Here is a 17,391-nt window from a genome sequence, read left to right as displayed (position 1 = left end):
CTGCCCCGTGGGTTTCGTCCCCATCTCTGTGCCGGCCAGTGCGCTGCTGCTGAGGATGTACTTGGGTTGGAGCTCCCCAAGGAGGCTGGCAGAGCGGGAAGATGCCAAGGCTTAAAGGTGACAATGCAGCAAGCACCTTGTTGCCATCAGCGCTGCTGGGTGCCAAGACTTCACGGCCTGCAGATATACTCGTCGGACCAGCTGAGGCAGTGCTGGATGCTGTCCCGGCACAGCCTCCTGGGGATGCAGGAGCAGTACTCGTAGAGCACAGGGCTGCAGTTCCACCACTCTGACCCACACGGGGGGCAGGCGGCCACTGGGAGGGATGGAAAACAGAGAACAGAAATGCTTCTGCTCCACTGACCTCTTACATCCTTTCTTATGTGGGTAGAGACCCTTCCACCCCCCGGCACCTACGGGAAAGCCACTGGTGATGGTCCTGCGTCTGTGAACCCACTGAGGAGGACGCTCGCTTGGTGCTACTTGTGGGAGACAACCACAGAATGTGACGTTGTGATGACCTTCATAGCAGATGTGCCATCTCAGGAGGAACAGCTAGCCATAAGTTATTTGTTTGGGGGATGGGTTTTTTTTCTTTTAAACAAGCTACTCTAGAGAAAGCTGCTGATACAGGCAGGTCCTGCCCCAGGTTCAAAACCAGGGGGGTGACAGGAACGAACCTGCTGCTCATTTTGCAAGAGATTTAACAAGATGGCTTTGAAGCTGCTGAGGCATGCTTATTCCCCCCAGCCCTGAGACGTACTCGCCTCCTGGCCAACAACCAAAGGCCAGCCTGAATGATCGTTGCTGCCTACAGCTACGCATCATGATGAAACCGCTCCACACTCAGCCAGCCACAGAGGAAAAGCGACTTTTGGGGCTGGAAGCAAAGCACAGAGCCTTTCCCCTCACAGTTGCCACCAGTCTTTGACACAGAGCCCTTGGCAGCTGACGGGATGGACCTTGCATGGTTCATACTCATGTCCTATCCCAGCTATTTTGTGTTTTAGTGACGGATGCCAGCCTCCAGGCATTGCCAGGAGCATTGATGAGCACCATACCTGTACAACCTAGCTCAGTCCATCAGCAGAAAAGATCTTTTGCCCAGCAGTAGCCAGAAGAGAGACTTACAGCTCCCTAGCTCGTCAGAGCAGTCTCCACAGTCGTTCATCCCGTTACACCTCTGATCGGCATAGACCCAGTACGCAGGGTTACTGCAGCGGAAAACCAGGAATCCTGGAAGGCTGTGGGGCAAGTCACCTGCAAGGGTGGACACACGGCACATGAGCTCCATGCACCAAGCACAGATGCACTGGCTGAAACGGGGGTGGCAGCTACCAAAGGCTGCTGTCATGGAGGGGTCGGTCGGTCCTTCCCCATGTGGTGTCAGGGTGTGAAGGATGCAATGGATGGGGAAGCTGCGGTTGGGGAGGGAAAGGGATGCTCGTGGCTGAGCCAGCAGCAGCAGTTTGGGTGCCCCAGGAGGCCTCTGCTTTAATGAGTTTTTTCCCCAGGGTAACGGGACAATAAATTAAATACATAAGGATACAGGTTGACTAACGGAGGAAAACTGCATCGTGGTTTTAAAAAACCCCCAACACATCCAAATAACAAACTGTAGGAAGGTCAGAGGAGCTTGGAGTCTTTGATTCCTGGTTCTGGGCAGTGCCATCTCTAAGTATGTACCCTACAAAGGATCTGCTGGGCTCATCTCCTCATGTACACAGCCAGAAGCACAGAGCGGGATTAGAGGGACACGGGCTGCTCTATCTCACAGCAGGAAGATGAACCCAGGGAGGACGGTCACAACAAAATCACTCACTGCACAGTTTCTCCTGCTCATCCTCTCCATTCCTGCAGTTGCTGACTCTATCACAGACCTGGCTGGCCAGGATGCAGGTCACCTTGTCATCACACAAGAAGCCTGTCTGGTTATTGGAGGCTGCACAGAAGCGGTTCACTGAAGGCAAAGCAAGAAACACTTCATTTTCCAACATTTTCATGGTAAGAAGAACAGATCAAAGGAAAGAAAGGAGGATTTCTGAAATTCATTTGTTGTTCTGGAAATAACCAAGGGCCAGGATTAACCTCTGGTAGGTTCATGGCACAGTCTGAAAACTATACCAGTACTCTGAAGCACGATGGTGCTACCCAGAGCAACCACAGACCTACGGAGCAGGACACCGGAGCCAAGGAACAGCCAGTGGTGACTCTGGCTGTGCAAGGCTGGCATAGCCCCACACTGCCCTGCTGGTCCCGCTCCTTCCTCCCGGCCTCCGCCAGGAACAACCACCCCACGCACGGTGATCGACACCAAGGCTCTTCTCATTTGTTTTCTGCCTCCCTTACCGAAACAGTAACGACTCTTGAGATAACAACCTGGTGCCTGCGGCAGGAGTCCCAGTGCCAGTGCCAAGCCCACAGCACCGGCGAGGGCAAGCAGTACCACAGCAGGGATGCAGACGTGCCTCTGTGTGCAGCCCCAGCAGGCACGGCGTGGCTGGCGGCGCGCTGATGGGAGGCAAGAGCGAGAGGTGAGGGGCTGGGGAAGGGTCTGGCAGGGCTGAGTGGTGTCGGGGTGTTTCGGAGGGGAACGGCACAGAGCCACCGGGGTGATGTTTTGGGGGCTCTGCATATGGGACTGGCAGGGGGCTGCTGCTGGGGTGTAGGTCTTGGTAGTTGAGATTTAATATCTAACTACAAGATTAAACACTGCCTCATAGGGAATTTCACTGCTTGCAATGTGGAAGAGCCTGTACCGCTGTTATGGAGCGCTGGGACCAAAAAGCACAGGCAGCACATCTCCATCTGAGCTCACCCAGAGCAACCGGATGCAGAAGGATGGGGGAGGCCAAGCCCCTGCCTGACCGGTGGGACAGCCATGCCCTTTTCACAGCAAAAGCAGCCAAAACACAGGGCAGGTCGGTGTAAGGCTGGGACAGGTGCCCCCCCAGAGTTCACGGCAAAACTCCTCAAGGGGTAAAATTTCATTTTACAGCGCTTTGGTCTTTCTGCCCCAACCAGGACTTCAACGCTCCCACAGAACAATGCTGAATTATTAGCTCAAAACTGTGAGAACAGGCTGAAGAGCAGCCCGTTCCCTCCCCAAAGACATCTCCAGGGTACAAAGGGCAGCGACCTTCCAGAGACTCCAACTTTCTGAAAGTCACGTACATCAGAGACCAAATCTGGAAGCTAAAGGCCAAACCCACAGTCATTGCAACACAGCAGCAGCGCACGCAGGAGTGACGCTGATCCACCGCCCTCATCTCAGCAATCTGCAGCACCACTGCTTTGCCTCTAAACCAACACTGTGTTTTCTTGCATTCCTTCCTATTTCCAGACTGACAGGAAAAAAAATAAAATTAGTGTGGTCATCTGAGAAACACATTAACTGGTCACTGAAGACAACTGCGTGTGTAATTGGATTTTGGTGTTTCTGAACTTAAAGAGCTTTGATTGAAAAGTCAGGATTTGCCTTAGCTGTGCTTCGTATTTACTCAGTTGTTGTGTTACACAAAGGCAAGTGAAGGCATGGCCGTTGCTCGATAACAAAGAGATCCCGGCTGCAGCCAGCAGCCACCCTCTCCGTCACGCCTGAGGAAGGATCAAACACACAACATTTCAGCTTAACAGCAGAGCGGGGAGTCACAGCACGCCTGTGTCTGCAAGACATCACCTTTCACCAGAAAGCACCACAGTTGCAAACAGACAGCGTATAAAGTAATGGCAGCGATGAACTGTTGTTGCAACCCCATCTACAGGTTTGCTATTGATTCTGTTAGACCTCACCTTCTCCTCCAATGGACAACATTTGCTCAAGTGAGTTTGGCTATTAAAACATATAGAAAGCCTATAGCAAACTCAATATGAGCCTGTGACAGACAAGGATTACCTATCGTGCTACTATACCATACGACTGCCAACTCCAGGCCAACAAAGACCAGCTTAAGTTCATTAATTTTATAGTCTGCGTGGTTTACTACACAGAAAGGGAAAAAAAAATTGAATCAGTCTCAACAGACCACAAATACTGGTTGTATTTTACATGACACAGTTTCAATTGATTTATACTTTAATAATAAAAATCTTAAGCTCTGCAATTTAACCATTACCTCTTTCTTCAGAGAAGGACTTTGTTGAATCAAAAGTAGCTACATCACCGTTTCGCTAGAAGGAAAAGGATGAAAGACTGTTTACCCAAGCAGCACACAGGAACCACGCAAGGTATGTGCCTTTCTAGTTCTCATACCCTCTTACCCAGGAACACAGAATGTATTCCTTTACTTTTACACTCAAGCAAAAGCTGCCTCTGTGGAAACGTGGCCCAGATATAATTCACAAAGCCATCAATCAGATCACCTTTTAAATTTTAGTTACCTATTTGTAAAACAAACATGAATGTAAGTCTAGCACTCGATATCAATACTTCCCTTTTGTATTCAATTAGGTTAAGTAGAAATTACTCGAAATCTCCAGTGGGAAAAAAGGTCAGACAAACACCACTCCCAAGAACACATGTACTTTAGGTGACAGCTACATGTGAGATTCTTCCCTGAAGAGAAGGGCCATACCTGGGGGTGAGTTTTGTTCATGCCTCCTGGAGCTAAAGCCCTCGCAGCAGCTCGAAGGACTGCAGGGAGCTTTCTGCACCTTAACACGAGTGATGTTACCAGGATACAAACCCCAACAGAGGTAGGAAAGCAAGGAGCGTGCTGCTGCCCGGGCACGCAGGTGGGAGAGGATGGGGAGGGCAGTGCCAAGCCCATGATCCAGCTCCAGTTGGAAGCAGGTTCCTGGTTTGCTTCTCATTCCTCCTGGCTCTATCCTGGTTTCACAACAGGGCAGATTTTGGATGCTCAGAACCCCATCGCTACGCCTGATGCCAGTTGGGAAGATGAATGCTTACTTCTAGCTGATGCTGACTGCATTTACCCCGTGCTGGTCAGGGAGAACCCCCCCTTTGTGATAAAGGAGAAGAGAGTCTGATCATCTCCGTGTGAGCCTCCTTTCTCCCCACCTCCTCCCCAAGGCAGAGCCGACGTGCCGACCTTGTAGCAGCATCAGCCCAGACTCCTGCAAGACGATCAGACCTCAGCAGAGCTGTGCAGGATACAACCACCTGGAATAGCTTCCCTGCTTGGGCAAGGAGCACAGCCATTAGCAAATCCTCCAGGGTCCTCTCTTTTACTTGCAGACTTGAATTTCCAGGCCTGCAGTAAGTCTTAGCAGCTCAGCCTGTAGCAAACATGAACTTACAAATAGATTGCAGCCTTCTAAATGGGCTGCAGGTCTCAGCACCGCACATGCGGAGCGGAGTTTTGCAGCTTCAAGGATAAAACATGACGAGCAGGCAGCTTTGCCACAGGGGTAGGGGGGAGGAAAAAGCACCGACATGAAGCATTCCAGGAGTTCATGTTGTTCTTGGTTGCAGGAGGGTTCAGAAGCACTTGAGTCCTGTGGATTGTTGCCACCTCACAGACCAGGATTCCTCCCCAAGCACCAGCAAAACTTGCTTACTGGGGCTGCGGGGGAGAAGCTGGCAGCTACATTGCCTACAAGCTGGCCCTGAGACAGTTTCCTCAAATTGATTCAAAGCGCCAAATAACACCCGACATGGAAGAACATTTACAGCAGCTTCCTTCTCCATCCCCACACACCCCTCGCTCTCCATTACGTTAACACCGAGCCGATATACGCTGCCGGCAAGGGCATCCACCAGCCCTGCACTCCTCTGCTCACAGACCAGCCAGGATTAAACACAGCCTTTCAGGAGTGCCTCCTTCCGCACGACCACAGCAATTTGTCCAAAGCAGAAGCTTCCCGCAGGAATACCTCACTGTTCAACTTGGTGCTAAGTAGTTCTCTTCCAAGGAGGATTTGGGGTGCAAACACCAAATGCCAAGTAGTGAACAGCCTGCAGGGTCTGGGCACCTGCCACACAATGGAAGAATGACAGATTAAGGGTTAAAACCTCGTGTATCTCAAATTGCAGATGTTTCACTTTAAAGAGCAATTTTTCATTTCTAACCAGACCTGATACAGGACTATTTTGAGCCTTCAGAAAGCTTATCAGGTGACCATGGAGCCTGCCAAGAGCCCCACATAAGAGCCAGGTCAAGCAGGCTAGCTATGCACACCCCACAAAACTACCTATGATGGAAATGTTTAAAATGTGGAGTAAACCCACTCTTAAGAGGCAAATGTCTGCAAGACCTGAAACCTACCACCACCTATTTCCTACGCCAAGATCATAAAGCTCAGCTGTAGCCAGCCCAGCAGTTGGATTTCAGACCCATTACCCCACAACAAGGACTGCTCATAGTTCAGAACACTGAGTTCATCGGAACAAGGTAAAAAAACCCACCCGAACACAACAAACCCCGAAATCTTTGCTAAAGATAGAGAAGCTGAAGAGCGAACACAGATCAAGATAACCGGTATGATAGGAGGCCACTGTTAATTCCAGCAGCTGGAAAAAAAGCCCATGAAAGCAATGAACCGCAGACACTTGAGAAGATTGCCTTATTTGTGTCAAGATGATTCCATTTAGAATCTGATACAAGTTCAGTTGAACACATGCCTGAGGAGTATATAAAATGCTTTCCTCCTGCAATTTCAATAATTTAAGCTCCTTCATTTCAGTGGTCTCAAGCAGAGATCAAACCCAAATTGCTGCCTCTGAAACCAAAGATGTCAGTAAGTCAAATGTTTAACAAAAAACCGAGTAGGACAAGAAAAGTCAAATGCCAAGATAGCTTAAACGGTCCATTTAGATTAGAAATCTTGAAAAATAGTTCAATCACTGCAGCCTAGCTAGTATCTGATTTTACTGGGGGAAGATCCTTTGACAAGAGCTTACAAGTACAACACTTAAATTCTTCAGAGTCTGGCTCCTCTGGAAACAGTAGTGCTAAGTGACAGACTGCCACAGGCACAGAGTTTCCTGACCTAACAGCACTTCACTGAATCACGGGCTTCAGTACACAGATCACTTAGCTGAAGTGTCATTAAAACAGCAAACAAAAGACAAAAGCCGTAAAATTTGGGCGGAGATTTCTCCCTTTGTTGCAGGCCAATACAACGCCAAATGAAATCAGAAGTTGTTTGTTTAACTCAGACCGAGGAACCTAAGCAATATTTTGGAAGAGAAAGTTTTGGGTAATCAAGTCATCAACATAACAGAGGTTGTACAGTACACATTTGAAACAGGCAAATAGCCAAGTTTTCATTGAAGCTGTAACACTCCCTCTGCAGCTACACGTAATAGTAAAGGAAAACATTTTAACAGACTCAAAAACATTTCCATGATAGTTATTCAGTTAGAAAAACCTGGGATTGCTGAAGTCTGTTCTGGAAAGGCAATCCCAAACACAGTGATAAACCACCAGGCAATAATGGCTGAATTAAAGCCCATATTTACAAAGTCATTTCTGACCACCCGTTGCACGCATCACGTTTGATACTGCTCCAAGCGGAACGCTGGCATCCTGCACCAAACCAGCGCTGTATACTGAGGTCTGCACCGCGCGAGCGAACATTTCGGCTGAATCACTACTGCAGAGGGATTTCCCACCCCTGCTATCATGCAAGTGGACAGAGTTCCAAAAACATCACACCATCGATTTTCACAAGTCATGCCCAAGGCCTCTGCAGTAATGCCACCCACACACAAAGGCGCCTGGCGATGGCTGCTGGCACCCAAATTTCTGGGCTACCATGTTGTCCCACTGAAGAATTTAGCATGAAGAGGCACCACTAATTTAAGACTTCAAACTGCAATTTCTGCCCGCTGCTAAAACGCTGCTTAACGCTCTTAAACCTCCCTGACAGAAAAACTGCTTAGAGTGCTTCTAGGCTAGATTTTTGGCAGCACTGTATAGGCCACTTAATGCACATTCCTGCTTAACGATTGCCCTTGCAAGGTTCCATCAGCTGTAGTTACACAACCACCAGCGTTATAGCCCAATTAGGAGCGACTATTGAACCAGTTTCACCAGCAGCAGCGAGGGAACACATCACTGTATCCTCCAGAATCTCCACAGTTCTCACCAGAACGCAGAACCTGAAGAAGTGTTTGTTTGGGTTTTTTAAACCCTCAAGGGAGTTTTGTATAAGCAACAAAACATGACCTTGAGTTGGAGACCATGCATTCTAGCCAGCTTTCGAACACTTACAGAAACCTTAAAATAAATCCCATATACCCCCCCAACTTGCCAACGCTACAGGAACCAGCATATAGAGATCTCCTCAAAGAAAAAAACCACAAAGAATATATTAGAAATATGAGAGACATTGTTAGTTGCTGTTGTGTTAATGAATCATACATCAAAATCAGGTCATATTGCCCACGAGAGGAATGCTACAGACAGGCTTTCATACTGAGTATGTTGTGGTCAATAATCAGCCACAGCAAAAAGCTATATAGTCAACATTTTCTACACAGTCAATTTTATTTGTCTGTTCTCATTTCTCAGGAATCAACTTGTTTCTGTAAATGAAGTTACAAGACTAGAATAGTTAATCAAGAACAGAAAGTAGAATTTCTCCAGAACACACAGGTGCTAACTTTACAAGCATTTAGGACTTAAAGGGTAAAGTTTGACAAAATAATTGACCATGTTATGTCCTGCGTGTGAAGGGATATGTCCGTACGTTTTAACAAAGTTTCCATCTTCCACAACCCAAGTTCTGGCCTACAGTACCTCCCAAATGCTTTCCATCTTGGGTATTGCCATGCTGTAGAAAAAATATATTTCTATTAGTGGAGACAGGGTTTGTTTGTGCATGAACATTAACAAGTACAAAAATTCAGCAGATAATTTTATAGTATTTTCTCTTAACTACAACAGAAAGTGCAACACTAAAAAGGCATCTCCTGCCTACTTAAAACTTCTTATACCTTTACAAAGCTAACTCTGAATGTACACATTACATCCTAGAACACACAAATAAGTTTGAAAGTGTCGTGGCAGAAGTATGGAAAGCATGCTTACAGCTTTTGTAAGCAAAAAGACACATAGCAAACACCAGTGAAAAGTGATTATGTCTGGAACAAACATAAATTCAAGATGTCTGAATCTTCACTACTTGGTTGAAAACAAAATCCCATGACATTTGTTGATTCTGTAACTTTATTTGCATTTAAAGACTGGCTGCTAAGCTTCTTATCTGAAGAACCACCACAAACAATCAGGAGTTGCTAGCTCTGTTAGAATGAGTCTATTGGATCCAATGGAGACTTGTTTAAATTGCTGACTGAGCCAGATTGACTTTTGTAGGAAGTGGTCCTGCTTCTTCATGTTCCTCAGTCTTGCATCTAACCACAACAAGTGCAGAGGATGGATATCTGTTCAGGTTTTGTTCATTCATGTATTCCAAATCTCCATAGATGCTCAGCTTCTGAAATATTTAAACAATTTACTTTAAGACAAAGACTCTCCATAGTGTGAATAAAATGCATTTCATTATGCAGCTACATTCCTGGCTCTGATGGCTGCAGCCCTTCAACCCAAGTTAACCCAGGCTTTCTGTAACGTCCCAAGTTCATGGCTAGGACTAGACCGGAGTGCAAAAGAGATGCACTAAATCTGCCAGAACAACAGTAGATGCAGTGCTTGCGTAACAGCCCCTTCGGTTTGAAAATACTGTAAGCCTTGCTTATCTCAGAAGTGCAGGACTCTCCAGGCACTAAGAGAGCGCCAGTTCCCCTCCGCTCAGACCCTCTGTGCTCACCAATATATTGTCACTTATGTTCTCACTACAGATCATCTGGGATTAAATCCATATTGGGTGCCATACATACCATCCAACACTCAGCATAGCTTCATTCCCAGAGAAATTACAAGCAGCCTCCGTTTGGTTCAGAGTAATCTGAAGGCTGTTGAGAGGAGACTGCTACAAACCAAAAGACACCGTACCTGGGCTGCACGAGTAAGATTCAGAGCACCTACCAGCCACAGGAATGGTCGAGAATTGCTCAGCTGTAAAATCATCATTTAAATAACGAAACTGGTTTGCTAACCACATCCACAAAATAAAAAACTCTTTCTAGTTGAACCTCCCCAAATGTTTCTTAGTCTCTAGACTGCTGTAAGATAAATAATATGAATACATTAAAAATATTATGTTATAAAATAGCAGTACCTCAGATGGAACATACTGCTCTACAGCTGTAGCTACAGTTGCGCAACAAATCCAGAGCAGCACCAACACTGACAGTACAAGTGTAGTGGTTAAAATCCAACTGGAATTTCTGAAATGAAAAGAACATTACTAGATTTCTTATACTGAATACAAGACAATGGTCCCTCTAGAAAGTTTGGCTCAATTTTGACTGCATTTCCTGCTGTTTCATTAGTCTCTAGTTCTTCCAGTTACATAGCCCACCTCAGACTCCTGGGTACTGTAATGCCTGTTTAGCATCTGACTTGAAAGCTGGATTCTGTTCATTGGACCCTAGCATCCTCCCATTTACAGTTCTAAAAACAGATTTTTCTGTTACATATTTGGGGTGCAATTCACTGGCCCCTCATGCGTAAACTTTTAAGGAGAAAGTAATCAGAGCAAAGGAAAGCAGAACCAATACACTGATCTCTAGCAAAGCTTTAATAAAGATATACCAGATATTTTCAGCCTGGAAATGAGACATAACAGTGTCTTTCATATCAAGACAATCCCAAAACAAAATACAAAACAAATGCTTTTCCCCCAAAGGTATCCAGAGCTAAAGAAGAGGCAAAGCATAGTATTGATTAAACAGTTCACAGAACACAGTCACACAAAAGGTAGGAATTTATCAATACGATGTTCACTTGAAACGGAAAGAAGAATCAAAGTTGGCAGAACAGCCTGGAAGTAACCTGGGGCTAGCACACAAAAGCAGCAAAATCGTCAGATACACAATTCTAACTGCTACACACCCTGAACCTAACAGCCTTTTGGGATGTTGCAACAGCGGCCCCATACACACAGAGGAAAGGCCATTCTCCTCCCTACTAGGTACAGACATTCTAGAATATACATACATGGAAAGACACTTGAAAAAGCTGTCATTAGCTCGTTCTTCAAAAAGTCCTCGGTATGCCTGCGAACTTCCTGGACGTAGGTCTGCTGAAATACAACAGCAGATACAGTGGTCAGGGAAGCCATAAAAAAGAGGACCCAAACGCCACACAGTTTGTCTATACAGCGAGCATAAAAGGAAGCTTTTAAATGGCCCTAGCTTGCACGTTTCTATTTCCAGCAGAGCTTGGTTTCTACCACAGACTTTGCTAAGTGTACATAGTGCAGTCTACACAGCAAACAATTATATTTCAGCTTTCTAAAAATTTTCTTTCATGTGCCACCTGCAACCTCTCCCCCCGCTCCCCTCGTGACAGGGAACATTTGCATTTGCTCTTCCAAAGCACAAAGAACAACTTACAGGCTGTTTTACTCAGCGACAAGGATCCTCTTGTATCTCCAGTTTCCTGATCAAGCTGTGGAACATACTGTACTTCTGGCTTTGACTAAAACAAAATAAGGAGTTATGAGATCCTGCTAGCAAGCTTCCACTGATCTTGATAATTTACAATTTCAGAACTAAGGTGGAAATTAACCTTAAGATGTGCACCATTCACCTAAGTTTTGTTTTCCCACCCCCACCTCCCCACTGGCCCTACAAGCAGTGAAATACTAGCAAAAACTAAACACTCTGATAGTGCTTTATAGTCTTTTCTGTGACTGGAAGGAGCAGAGTTAAACATTTAGCAGCCAGGACACATTAATCTCAATGAAAAAGGCAAGCACCTGGAATATGACAATTTTGCCATCATCTGCTTGAAGGTAGAAAGTCCATGAGGATGTTATGAAGCTCTGAGCTGAATCCATCATGTCACTCCAGAATGACCTCACCAGTGTCAGAGGAAAGAGGAGATGAATTCTTGGCATCAGGGACATTAACTGCAAGCACAACATTAACTGGTTTTCCATTTGCTTTTATATGAAAAAGCCAGAAGTCATGTTCTCGCTCACTCCTCACCTCACGTCTAGATTTCAGTCCTGAGGAAGATTTATTTTGCATTTGAAGAGATTTAAAGAAGAGAAGACACACTGAACAGAAAACAAGTAGGTGGTATTTGAAAAACATGTCATCTACTTACTTGCTCTTGCCTTAACTCAGCAAATGGCAACTGGTTCTGGCATCCAAGATGGCAAGCATATTGTTCATCAGATTGGGAGTATGCTTCAGTACAGGCTGCAAGGAAGAAGTTCCCCAAATGAGAAGATAAATTCTGCATTTTAGTTAAGAAAACATTTTCAGTATAAGTTGGATCAGAAACAAAAGCAGCAGCTCAAGACTGAAAATCCCATTTGCAGGGAAAGACATGGCAATCACTCCAAGGGTAGCATTTGCTCTCAAGTCTAATGAAGGTTAGGGAATCAGAACTTAGCCAAACAAGGTAGTTAAAATTTGAACACAATCACAGCAACTGATCGGAAATGTTACCCTGGCCACACTCAGGGATGCAAGTTTTCATTGATCCTCCCGCTGCTACTATGTTTTTTCCTCTATATGTCATGTAAAACATTAGGGTTTACCTCAGAGAACAGAGATGGAATCCTAAAAAGAACTGAGGGACCATCAGTCCACTAAATCCCTTTGAGGTAACAACAGAAGTCAGGGTATCACAGGAAAATCGAAGGTGCATTTTCCTGCTAGTGCAATGAGTACAGAAACTGCATTGAAAGTAGCATAGAATAATTTTTAATGAAAACTGAAGCCAACTGTTTTAAAGATAGCTTCTACTAATAGTTGACTAGAGATCATAAAGACCAAGAAATCTAAATGATTCAGAGAGAATAATTGTGATTATTCTGCCAACTGGAGAAATCAGGCAGACAATGCATGGGCATAGCTTTTCCCCAAAACTCTAAAGCTTAGGTGGACAACGTTGCAGTTCTACCTGAACTAAAGAATCAAACCAAGCAACAACACAGAGGAGCAGCTCTCCCAGTCTTCTGCAGGAAGAAATGGACCATCATATAGACTAGGAAGCTGGCAGAAAGCATGGCAACAGCAGCTAAACATTTCAGCGTTCAGCTCATAGCACCTGAGCAGCAATTCCACAGTAAAACTGCCACTAAACTAGTATTTGTAGGCATAAAGAAGCGTCAGAAGACAGAATTGAGCAGATCAGCCAAGACATATCTTGCCAAGCACAGAATACTTAGTCATGGCACCAACCAACAGATTATACGACATAAGCCAGCAAAAGACAACAGCCTCAGGAGGGAGAGTTAAACCAGAAAGTAAGCAACTGTTCAGTTACCTCTACATGTGGTCTATTCCTACATTACCCTTTTTTATGGCACTCTTTCATGTGTGGTTTGACAACTAGACTGACATGCTGTATCACAGCTATACACAGTGTATGACAGACTAGAGCATTAGCCCATTCCTGGAGTATTTGATGCAGTTTTGTGTCACATTAGCATCTTTGCATGTCAGGCTTTCTACTTCCCTATCTTCCATCAGCTCCCTGAGCTGGCCGCTACCCCTCTTGGTTTTATGGGCTACTGAGAGGATAAAAGCCTCCTTTGAGTGCTGGCTTGGTGTTTTATTGTATTGGAAATGCAGACTGAGAACTCCTACCTTTCCTGCTTTGGGTGGCTGTGTCCCACCTTATCTCTGAATATAAAACTGCGACTCAGCTGCCTCAATATTACTGGATGAAAGTGTGTCCAATTCCAAACACAGTATTAACTGGCTTACAGCACACCTATTTCATCTTCACTGTGAAATTTTTGTTCTAACACAGATATCTGAGAGAATTAGTCTCCCTCATCCAGTATTTAATGGCCTATTTCAAACAAAACACATACCTCATTCCCAAGAGTTTAGCTGTAGGTAAACCTCACGATGTAGCCTAGACCAAAAGTTACGAGGCAGACAGCACATTAAGATCTATGTTCTTATTGCACCTGAACAATTCACTTTGACACACAAGTTTGTCAGGAATGGTAAATGAGACTGATTGTTCCATGGAATTACTAAAGAAAGTGTTAATTTGGCTGGATTTTTCCCCCCCAGCCATTCTGTGTTTTCTATGACAAACTGTTTATAGTAAAATGAGGTATTCCTAATTTATTTAGAGATTAATGATACTGAAGAAATTCAGGAAAATAGCAACACTAAGGATCAGGTAAGGAGAAACTTACAAAGAACAGACAACCTTTTTCCAAGATTATTTTTTTTTAATATCCTGAACATAAACTTTAAAAAGTTGTTGAACAAAACCAGAAAGCAACTGAAGTAATCCTACCAATGTAACAACACCCTTTTAGACATTCCTGCTCTTCCCTGTCATGCCTCAACATTTCAGGATGTTGAAGGAGTACTGAAGTCTTACCAGAGTCGCATTCCTGTTTGGTTCGATTCAAATCAATGCCATCGTCCACAAACTGACAAATGGAAAACAGTCTGCAGCCTCGCTGGCACGCATACAGCTCCTCTTCCTGGGAAGGCAAAAGAAAAGGCTTGCATCCCTCCATTCAAGAACAAATTGTCAGAAAACAATTTTTTTTTTTTTTGGAAGTGCTATAAAAAGCCACCCACCACAGCACCATCCTCCTTCCCTCCACTAGACCTAGAAGCCAGCTAAACACGACACTCTGGATGATCTGAAATAAAACCAAGCCACAGCTCTTTAACACTAACATACCTATCGATTCATTTCAAACACAGCTCTTCATTCTGTGGTGGGCCAAACCTGGAACTGCAAATTCCATTTTGTGATTCCAGTCCTACAATTCACAAGCAAAGCTGCGCTGCATTTTTTTAAAAAAGAAGTGTTTGGTTTAAAAACAAGAGATACTGCTTTAAGAGATTTACTGATGTTTAATCTTAGAAAGAGTAGATAGTCTTATCTCAGAACTTAAAACAGTAGAGCTCAACAGAAGAGGAAAAAAAAAGACTAATTTTGACAGTGTATTACAATGTATCTACCAGACTCTAGTCAGAACTAGAACAGAATAGAACGTCAAAATAAGAGATTATCTTCTGCTGTACTATACCAGTACTCTCTTAACTGCCTACTTGCCGAACAAGTTCCACAAACACACATTTATTGTATTGAACTGAAGGGGAAAAGTTCTTCCTCACTGCAGCTATTAAAAATATGCAAATATAGAAACCCTACACCCAGTATTTCTTCTGCCCACAATACCGAAGGGATGGATGTACACTCTCTGCATATAGTGCTCTCCGCATTGCAAAACTAAAGACAGCCTCTATTACATGGGCGCTCACACCCTACCGTGAGTCAGGCCCATCAAAGCCACTAACCACGGAACTACTCAAATGACTGCAGTCAGCTGCTGTACAGGTGGAAAACAGACCCTTAATTAATTTAACAAAAAGCAAACATACCACACCTTACTGTATGACCCATTGTAAATTAACCGGCCATTGTTTGACTCCTCAGAGCACAAGTTCACATGCTTTAAAGGCACAAAAGCAGAAAACTGTGAATGTAAATTAAAACTTAACTCTTAACAACACTGACAAGGTGGCTAAGATAGTTATGCTGTTGCAGAAAACACGTTTTGTAATTTAATATCCAGACAGAATTAGCTTCAGCAGACAGATTACTACGACAGTCTTCCATGGAAGTCTCAATGAAGTTTATCTTACTTTCCAATGACAACTAAAACAAGTTCCTTCAATTCAACTGGTAGTTTTGTGACAAACAGAACAAAGACTAAACATGAAGGGAGAGAGGAGTGTATTATCTGACTCCAACAACATGCAACAAAGAATTCAAAAGTACAGTAAAAGTCACAGAAATAGCAGCCTTCCTTAAACTTGAAAGAGTCCGATAAGAGAAAGAAGAGCATTGCGTCAAAACAGCATGGAAATATATTAGGATAACATTTAGTCCTAATTTTTAAGGTTTAGTTCTTTCTCCTCACTATCATCACATGCAGGCACCAAAACACGCCGCAAGTACAGATGGAAGTTTACTTGTATGCCACACAACTCCCTGTTACTTGCCTCTGTGGGGATACCAGCAGCAGCTAGAGAGTCACAAAATCCGATTTAAGTTCCACGTGAAAGCAGGCAGAGCCCTATTACCTACACTGTCACTGCTGCCACCTGCATGCTGCCCTCACGTGAAATCTCAAAGATTAGGTAAGAGCTCCCACCATTTAGTTCATCCTGTTACACAGCTGCAGCTAGCGAAGTACAGTGCCAGGAACGAACCAGGGCAGATGAGATTTTTGGTGCTAGATTTTCCAAATTCAAGCCAGTAACTCAAAGCCGTACAAAGCTTGAACCCACAGCAAACTCCAGAATAAGCAATTAGATTCCCATTAGACACCATTTTGGTATTTTGTCATGAAAAATCCATGCAAATGAATCAATACAGAGGTTGAAGGTTCTGGCAAGCTACTCATTCATCACCATTTACATTTCATCCTTCAACATCTAAGTGCACATTGTCACCCTGACACAGGATTTCTGGCCTGTTGTGGACACGGCGCTGTTTTAATGCCCCAAAATATGGAACAGCCTAAGTCAAATTACAGCTGCCTCTTTAGAAGCAGGAGGAAAAAAAGCAGCAAATCCCCCCAAATCCACAAAAGTACCCAGCGAGAACAAGGCTATACTTTGAAAGTGGCATTTCTATGGCAAGCCGCAGCCCAACCATCTATTTTTGAAACGAAGTATCTATCTTTAGAGAAGCCACTGCATTCCCTGCTTGGAGGGGCCAAAAAACTAAGCCAGACGAGACAGACCACGGAAAAACCGACCTGCCCGCACCTCAGCACTGCCAGCATCAGCTTCCTTCGTGTTTAGATCTACGTAAGGACAGGCCCAACACTGCCTGAGAAAACCTGCCCGGGGCCGTGCCTCGCAAAGGGCTGCTGCCCGAGGACACCCGGGCACGTCCTGCCACCCCTGGAGCGCAACGGGACGGAGCTGCGGCGGGAGAGCGGCAAGCGGCGGGCCGGGGAGGCGAAGGGGCGCGGGGCTGAGGCCGGCAGGGCCCGCCCGCCGCGGGGAGCCGTGAGGCAGGGCCCGCCCGTACCTTGGGGTAGGTGTGCAGGGAGTAGGTCAGCCGGCAGGCCCGGTGACACGACGCCGTGTTGCCCAGCACGGAGTCAAAAGCCTCGGACGAGGCGGCAGGCAAGGGCCCGGCCGCCCGAGCGCCGCTGCCGCCGCCCGCCAGGAGCGCCAGGGCCAGAGGCAGGCAGAAGACGCCGCCCTGCCGCGCCGCCATCTTCCCCCTCCGGCAGGCTGGCGCCGCGCCGCTCTCGCGAGATTAACACCCGCTGCCCCGCCGCGCGGGGCCTGCTGGGAGCTGTAGTCCGTGCGGCGGGGAGGCCCCTGCCGTGCCGTAGGGC

General features: G+C 45.6%; 2 protein-coding genes across 3 annotated transcripts; both read right to left on the bottom strand.

The window, feature by feature from the left end:
* Positions 1-99: 99 nt before the first annotated feature.
* On the bottom strand, positions 100-6,775 carry LDLRAD1 (low density lipoprotein receptor class A domain containing 1). Its single transcript, XM_056356117.1, has 6 exons — positions 4,575-6,775; positions 4,110-4,170; positions 2,380-2,511; positions 1,823-1,960; positions 1,132-1,260; positions 100-316 (listed from the first exon to the last, which is right to left on the bottom strand). Exons 1-6 carry the CDS (start codon positions 4,767-4,769, stop codon positions 171-173), a joined length of 801 nt encoding a protein of 266 aa, XP_056212092.1. The 5' UTR covers positions 4,770-6,775; the 3' UTR covers positions 100-170.
* A 1,659-nt stretch (positions 6,776-8,434) lies between these two features.
* TMEM59 (transmembrane protein 59) lies at positions 8,435-17,300 on the bottom strand. 2 transcript variants are annotated; one of them, XM_056356215.1, is made up of 8 exons: positions 17,076-17,300; positions 14,394-14,499; positions 12,144-12,238; positions 11,791-11,943; positions 11,426-11,510; positions 11,028-11,112; positions 10,147-10,255; positions 8,435-9,402 (listed from the first exon to the last, which is right to left on the bottom strand). In XM_056356215.1, exons 1-8 carry the CDS (start codon positions 17,265-17,267, stop codon positions 9,247-9,249), a joined length of 981 nt encoding a protein of 326 aa, XP_056212190.1. In that variant the 5' UTR covers positions 17,268-17,300; the 3' UTR covers positions 8,435-9,246. The 2 variants fall into 2 exon arrangements, with proteins under 2 accessions (XP_056212190.1, XP_056212191.1); XM_056356216.1 differs by having other exon boundaries at positions 11,028-11,109.
* Between the last annotated feature and the right edge of the window lie 91 nt (positions 17,301-17,391).

Source organism: Falco biarmicus, chromosome 11 (assembly GCF_023638135.1).
Source record: "Falco biarmicus isolate bFalBia1 chromosome 11, bFalBia1.pri, whole genome shotgun sequence".
NCBI lineage: Eukaryota > Metazoa > Chordata > Aves > Falconiformes > Falconidae > Falco > Falco biarmicus.
Note: the sequence above shows the minus strand (reverse complement) of the source record. Positions and strands in the feature narration are given on the sequence as shown.

Excerpts from the sequence above, each read along its gene's own strand:
- LDLRAD1 (XM_056356117.1), bottom strand. The coding sequence starts at position 4,769 with ATGGGCTTGGCACTGCCCTCCCCATCCTCTCCCACCTGCGTGCCCGGG. Across the intron at positions 1,961-2,379 it reads ACTCCTGCCGCAGGCACCAG|TGAACCGCTTCTGTGCAGCC; the intron begins GTTGTTATCTCA and ends CTTTGCCTTCAG. Across the intron at positions 317-1,131 it reads CTCTGACGAGCTAGGGAGCT|TGGCCGCCTGCCCCCCGTGT; the intron begins GTAAGTCTCTCT and ends CATCCCTCCCAG.
- TMEM59 (XM_056356215.1), bottom strand. The coding sequence starts at position 17,267 with ATGGCGGCGCGGCAGGGCGGCGTCTTCTGCCTGCCTCTGGCCCTGGCG. Across the intron at positions 11,944-12,143 it reads CTGAGTTAAGGCAAGAGCAA|TTAATGTCCCTGATGCCAAG; the intron begins GTAAGTAGATGA and ends TTGTGCTTGCAG. Across the intron at positions 11,511-11,790 it reads GCAAAATTGTCATATTCCAG|TCAAAGCCAGAAGTACAGTA; the intron begins GTGCTTGCCTTT and ends ATTTTGTTTTAG.